This window comes from Coregonus clupeaformis, chromosome 8 (assembly GCF_020615455.1).
Source record: "Coregonus clupeaformis isolate EN_2021a chromosome 8, ASM2061545v1, whole genome shotgun sequence".
In the NCBI taxonomy this organism is placed as follows: domain Eukaryota; kingdom Metazoa; phylum Chordata; class Actinopteri; order Salmoniformes; family Salmonidae; genus Coregonus; species Coregonus clupeaformis.
The window spans coordinates 16,636,284-16,643,521 of NC_059199.1; the positions used below are offsets into that span (position 1 = coordinate 16,636,284).

Here is a 7,238-nt window from a genome sequence, read left to right on the forward strand (position 1 = left end):
TTGAGGGATGGAGGGATTGAGGAATGGAGGGATGGAAGGATGGAAGGATGGAGGGATGGAAGGATGGAGGGATGGAAGGATGGAAGGATGGAGTGATGGACGAATGGAGGGATGGATGGGTGGAAGGATGGAGGGATGGAAGAATGGAGGGACACACCATCAGAGGAGGAGCGGAAGGAAACGCGGGAACATGGATTATGCACGCTCAATGCACACAAGCAAACAGACACACACACACAATAACACCTTGTACTTTAAGGATTTTTTTTCGTATTTTATTTACCAACAGATATATTTTACTTAAGCATGGTTTAATTGTGTATTACTGTTACAGCTTTATATAAAATATAAGGTGTAATGATAACGGATCTTATCTGCAGCTACAGGAATTATCTGCCTTGTATTGTGTATTGAGTATTATTGTTTTGTTGTAAATGCGTTAAAATGTATCATCTTTAATGTATTATATCTGTCATTCAGATGATACAATAACATATTTGTATATGAATTTCCAAAATATTGTAGGTATTATTCACATCTTCTTCTAATGACCTGTACTTTTACAATATCTTTGTATTGTGCTTTTTAATAAACTACTTTTTATCCACCAGATGGCATGAGTGCTTTCTTACAGTAAATGGATATTGTCATCATCATCAACTTTTCCATATAACCTGCTTTGGTCAAACCTCCTTTCAGCCTAATATAGATCTTAGGCTCCTAAATGTGTGAGTTAAAGTAAAAATGCTGTACTCCATCAGTGAAAGACCCATTTAGATTTTCAGAATGACTTTTTGGGGAAGTGTGCCGTCTCAGTTTTATGATGTCATATTCAAACAGACCACCATAGTCCCTGTGCCCAAGAAAGCGAAGGTAACCTTCCTAAATGATTAGTCCTCTCCTGTACTCCTTGTTCACCCACGACTGCGTGGCCAAGCACGACTCAACACCATCATTAAGTTTGCTGACGACACAACAGTGGTAGGCCTGATCACAGACAACGATGAGACAGCCTATAGGGAGGAGGTCAGAGACCTGGCAGTGTGATGCCAGGACAACAACCTCTCCCTCAATGTGAGCAAGACAAAGGAGCTCATCGTGGACTGTAGGAAAAGGATGGCCGAACAGGCCCCCATTAGCAACGACGGGGCTGTAGTGGAGTGGGTCGAGAGTTTCAAATTCATTGGTGTCCACATCACCAACGAACTATCATGGTCCAAACACACCAAGACAGTTGTGAAGAGGGCACGACAACACCTTTTCCCCCTCAGGAGACTGAAAAGATTTGGCAGGGGTCCCCAGATCCTCAAAAGGTTCTACAGCTGCACCATCGAGAGCATCCTGACCGGTTGCATCACCACCTGGTATGGCAACTGCTTGGCATCTAACCGTAAGGCGTTACAGAGGGTAGTGCGTACGTCCCAGTACATCACTGGGACCAACCATCCTGCAATCCAGGACCTATATACTAGGCGGTGTCAGAGGAAGGCCCAAAGAATTTTCAAATACTCCAGTCATCCATGTTATTGACTGATCTCTCTGCTACTACACGGCAAGCGGTACCAGAGCGCCAAGTCTAGGTCCTAAAGGCTCCTTAACAGCTTCTACCCCCAAGCCATAAGACCGCTGAACTATTGATCAAATGGCCACCTGGACTGTTTATATTGACACCCCCCCCTTTATTTTTACACTGCTGTAACTCGCTGTTTATTATTTATGCATGTTCACAATGTACAAATTATCTTGACTAACCTGTACCCCCACACATTGACTCGGTACCAGTACCCCCTGTATATTTCCTTGTTATTGTTATATAATTTTCTTGTGTTACTTTATTTTTTACTTTAGTTTATTTAGTAAATATTTTCTAAACTCTATTTTTGAACTGCATTGTTGGTTAACGGCTTGTAAGTAAGCATTTCACAGTAAGGTCTACACCTGTTGTATTTGCGCATGTGAAAATGTATGCACTCACTAACTGTAAGTCGCTCTGGATAAGAGCGCCTTCTAAATGACTAAAATGTAAAATTTAATGTGACAAATACAATTTGATTTGATATGATTTGATATCCTGTCTGCAGGAGTTCTGAGGAGCTGGTCAGTACTGGTACTGTGTATCACTTCCTTTTAATATTGAAATGTGGACATGCAAGTCTATGATGGCAAAGGGATCTTCCAAGAAAGCAAAGGTCAGACTCATGGGCCAGGGTCTGGTATTTACATGGAAACAATACTGAATATTTGTATTACTGTGTTGAATTCCAGGTAGTAACCTACGGATGCATGATTACCAGTTTTCCCATATTGCCTCCTCATCCTAAAGATAGGTCATGCCGAATAATGACATTAGTGGTGTATGACTATTTTCAGTATCCCTGCATGGTCTGGAAGGTCACTGTTCCAGTTAGGGGGTTTCTGTGTCTATGTGTTTATGTCTATGTGGTCAGACAGACAGCCAGCAGTCATTGGCACTGCTCCTGAGAAAACAGAAACTGGAAATGACATCACCAAAAGATGTTACCTGAAACGTAGAAGTGGGGCCTTTGTCAGAAACCTGGGACCCAATATCTTCTGAAAAAGTTGGCAGGTGTTTCATATCCCTCAGCCACACTGACCTATGAGCATGCAAAAGAGGTCATACAAACACTTCTCCAGACATATGAAGCCTAGATGAAAATGCACACACACATATTTTCTCTCTCTCTCGCTCTCTCTCTCTAACCCCCCTCTCTCGCTCGCTCTCTCTCCCCCTCTTTCTCTCGCTCTCTCTCTCTTTTTTTCTCTTTCTTTCTCTTTCTTTCTCTTTCGAGAGAGCTTTTTCCAGCCATGCTCCTACAGTGCAGCAGTCTGATATTGGCAACATTAGCTCTGGTGTGATAGCTATGAGAGTCTACTGAAATTAAAATAACCAGACAGGTAACTGGGGGCAAGGTCATGTCTCACTTTAAAAACCATCAACAGTTTAATCTGCACCACCACCAGATCAACTGGAAGCCAGCTCAGTTCCCTGAAATGATTAAGACCAATGTGCGTCCCAATGGCTGAGCTTCAGTATAATTCTCATTAGTTTGTTTTGGGTCGTTTTAAGTTTGTCCTTCAGATTCTTTGTTATGCTACTGAACCATGAGATAGAAGCATAGTCATAGTGGCACCGTATCAGAGATGTTGCCAGGGTCCTCATACTCTCTGTATACAGGAACTTGGCTACCCTTGCCAGGAACTTTGTCCTGCAGTGAACATTTCCAATGGCCTTCAGAGCCATAAATTCACATGTCATGTGTTGGTCCAGTTCACATCCCAGTGTATGTAACAGAGCATTTTTCCTTCACCGCTACACCATTAAACTTGACCGAGAAGTTGGAAGAGTTTCTCACTTTGTGTTAGGAACAAAAAGGGATACTTTCTGTCTTGCCTAAATGGATAACCACTTACTGACTTTAGTCTGTTGGCTGCTTAGGGTCTTTTCAACGGTCTCCTTAGTCTAATGTGACACCAAAGGGTAGAATCATCCTCACACAGGATCTATTGCATGTGCTTTCTTACATGATAACTCTAGGAAAACCGTTAGCTTTCTCTAAATTAATTGTTGGTCTTTGCATGGTGTGTGTTGACTGTAGAATGCCTAGTCATCAGTGATTGGTTGGATATCTCGAAACATTTGCTTTATTACTGTATGATAACACCTACATAATATCTATATTCAGCAACATATCATGATGTATTGATTCTGCAGTTTTGAATGAGTGCCAATGGTGTGGTTGGGCCAGCAGCTGTTGCAGTGCTACTAGAACTGAAAAGATCTTATGACCCTGTGCTAGATGCATGTCACTCATTACATTTAAGGCAATACGGGACTGTATGGAATGATTGTTTCTATTACATAATAAGATAAACTGTAGGACTAGGATAACTGCAGTTATGCCCTAAATACCACACTTCATTGAGCTGTAACTTTATTTTGTCTTAATTCATGACAGAGCTGTTTTTGTGTAAGGGTTTATAAAACATCACTCCAGACTGACATGTATTTATAATGTATTTATAATGTATTTATAATGTTGCCCATGCAGTATATGATGCATTTCTGGTGAGTAATTACACAGTAACCACAGTGGGATTTGTACTTGTGAGCTGAGGAGGAGTTATCAGATCCACCCCCACTTCTCTTTTCCTGTCATCTCATCCTGTTCTGCTGAATGTGGGGAAGGAGTGGACTTTAATGAAGTAAAATAGGACCCACACACTCAGATATGTACAGATATAAAGTGAAAATATGTAAAGTGCCATTTACAGTATAAATGAAACCTGGAAAAGCACTATATAAATCCAATCCATTATTATCTATTAATTGATTGTGTAACACTTTGCATTGCAGTGTATTATTGTGTAATTATTCATGTAGGCACACTGTAACAAATATTACAACGTAACAATGAGTAATTACAATACTTGCTACACAATACTTACATTAATAATTATACAGTGAAAAGATCATTGTAATATAGTATGCAACCATTGATTGATGTCAGAATAACATATATATTTGTGTGTTTCAGGTGTGGGTGTTCCTCTGTTCATCAACAAGACAGTGGGGGACTCCATGGAGCTGCTGTCAGGCTTAGAGAGGGGACATTTCAAATCATTGGAGTGGAAGTATAGGGTAAAGGATATTGTAGAAGTCAACTCAGAAGGTGTATATTCACCTGGATCCCAGTTTGAGGGGAGACTAAAGATGAACAACAAAAACTTTAGTTTAACGGTCAGAGAACTGCCACTGCAAGACTCAGGGGATTTTCTAGTTACAGGCGAAGGGGACAAAGGTCAGATTGGCAGTAAGACCATCACTCTGAAGGGCCACGGTAGGCTGTTATCACCTTTTTGCATCCTATTTTGATATCATTCTAATTTATATCCATGGGTTATCTGATGATCTTTAAACTATAATGAAGATTTGTTGGTTTTATACTGACCTTACTCACCATGCTTTGATACATTTCCATCACATTAACAAGTTTTATCCTCTGTCGTCTTTCTCCTGGTGGTATGGCTATGGTAGGGTACATTTAGAAGACTGATTATGTGTCTCTATCTCTCTCCTGGTTGGTCAGAGCCTATATCCAAAGTGGTGATCCAGACAGACATCACGCTATTAGCCAACCACTCCTGTACGGTGCGGTTGGTGTGCAACGTGTCCTGCTACTCCAACCTTACATACACCTGGGAGAGAGACAATGAGATGTACGGGGACACCCAGCAGATTCACTTCTCTCTCTCTCCTGCAGAGAGAGACATCAGTGTAACGTGCAACGCCTCCAACCTAGTCAGTTGGAAAACTGTCTTTGCGATAGTAAAGGGTGGTAATGACAAAACCGCCCCAGGTACCTAGATATCATAATAATCCCTTCCATACACTTTTCAGTGTGATTATACGCTTATGTTGTCAAATAAAATATATAATGCTTGTGATTACCTTGGAAGTGTATGATATAGAGCCATTTAGTCTTTATCATATTGTATAGTCTAATCATGTGCGTTGTACAATATGTGACAGGGCTGGCATGGTATACCATCTACATCAGAGTATCAGTAGGAGGCACTGTGGTGCTGATCCTCACTGTAGCTGTGGCAGTGTGCTACTGCAGGGGCCGCAGTAACCCAGATATGTACTGCTTAGGGCCCTTAACTATACTTAAAGTTACATTTCAGGTGGATCTAGAAATATTCTTCAGATGATATTATTGATTTGTATTTGAATATTGAATTTGAATGTCTGTTATTGAATGGAAGACTATGTAGTCTACTTTGATAATTGTCTATACCTTTCTTGATGCTGAAACAGTTTTTTCTTGATTATCTGTCACATGTAGCCGCAGACTCTGTATGACAAGATCGCATTTGGACGCCCAGAGCCCCCCACCTCTCCCTACCAGAAAGTACTGTGAGCTGAACAGGATGTGGTCAAAGGCTGGGCCTTTCATAGATATAGAACACTCTGCATCCTCTGCATCTTGCATGTGAATATTCTGTAGTTAGGCCAAGATGTTACTGGTTAATTTCATCACGACCTACACTATTTGCTTACTTTTTCATGATTGTAATCTTCTCCCTTTACAGTGTATCATAAGGCCTTATGTCTTTCTTTGAGGGCCTAGTTACAATTAGGAGATTCTGAAATGTGTAACATGCAGTTGTAGGAGTGGTGATCAAACAAGCTCATATGTCGAATTTCTATTTTCTTGATTAAAGAGAAGAGTTGTAGATAATAGTATGACATTGATTTGTGAGAATGATTTATGCCTGTGAGTAGAAAGTATACTCTTTTGCATTAGGATTAAGTGCTTGCCAGGCATCAATGAGGTTGTAATCACAGAGTATATGCTGGAGAGCCTTGGTTGCGTGTGGATTGTTGTTGGTCTTATTTGATTTGTCCGCATGTCCAAAATGGCATGCATGTCTGTCCCAATATCCAGATGGAATTCAGTTAATTCTAAAAAAATATATATGCTGTTCACAGAATAAAAAAAATATTCTACCTTTTTGCATAGCTTGAGTGCCTTGTATTTAGAGTGCATTGTAGTTACCTCCCATGACTGTATTTGTTAGCCACAGAGACATGGTTGTTGTATTGAATAGTTTTCAGCACTGTAGCTGTCACGGTTTCGGCCGAGGCGGCTCCTCCTCCTTGTTCGGGCAGGTTTCGCCGGTCGTCGTCTCCGGAGTTCTAGCTGCCACCGCTCTATGTTTCTTGTTTGATTGGTTTTGTCTGTTAGTCACACCTGTTTTGTGTTATGTCTCATTTAGCACCCTATTTAGTTTCCTTGTTGTTAGTTTAGTGTTGTGTGTAATTGTTCGTGTCGTGTTGTTACGCTACCCGTGTCGGTACGCTATGTTCATAGCTTCCTCCTTGTATTTAGGAGAGTATTACGCACCTGTGTGTGCGCTCGCTATTTTACGCCTTTGTGCGTCCTTTTGCCTCCGGGCTGTTTTGGATTTATTTTGTGTTGTGCTCTAGTAAAGTCTGGTTGGACCTATCCTCTGCTTCCTGCGCCTGATTCTACACCACACCAATCCACAGCAACGTGACAGAATTACACACCAGAACATGGAATCAGCAGGAGCACCCGTCGACACCATGGAGGAGCGTCTCCTTGGTCAAGAGCACCGTATCAACCGGATCGGGCACGCCTTGGAGGGCGTCATGGACACCCTTCGTCGATGGGAGACCAGCGGGGTTCCCA

General features: G+C 41.4%; 1 protein-coding gene across 1 annotated transcript; it reads left to right on the forward strand.

Moving 5' to 3' along the window:
* The first annotated feature begins 2,146 nt into the window (after nt 1-2,146).
* Nucleotides 2,147-5,942, forward strand: LOC121571707 (SLAM family member 8-like). Its single transcript, XM_045222228.1, has 5 exons — nt 2,147-2,189; nt 4,557-4,859; nt 5,109-5,378; nt 5,540-5,706; nt 5,868-5,942. Exons 1-5 carry the CDS (start codon nt 2,147-2,149, stop codon nt 5,940-5,942), a joined length of 858 nt encoding a protein of 285 aa, XP_045078163.1.
* Nucleotides 5,943-7,238: the final 1,296 nt, after the last annotated feature.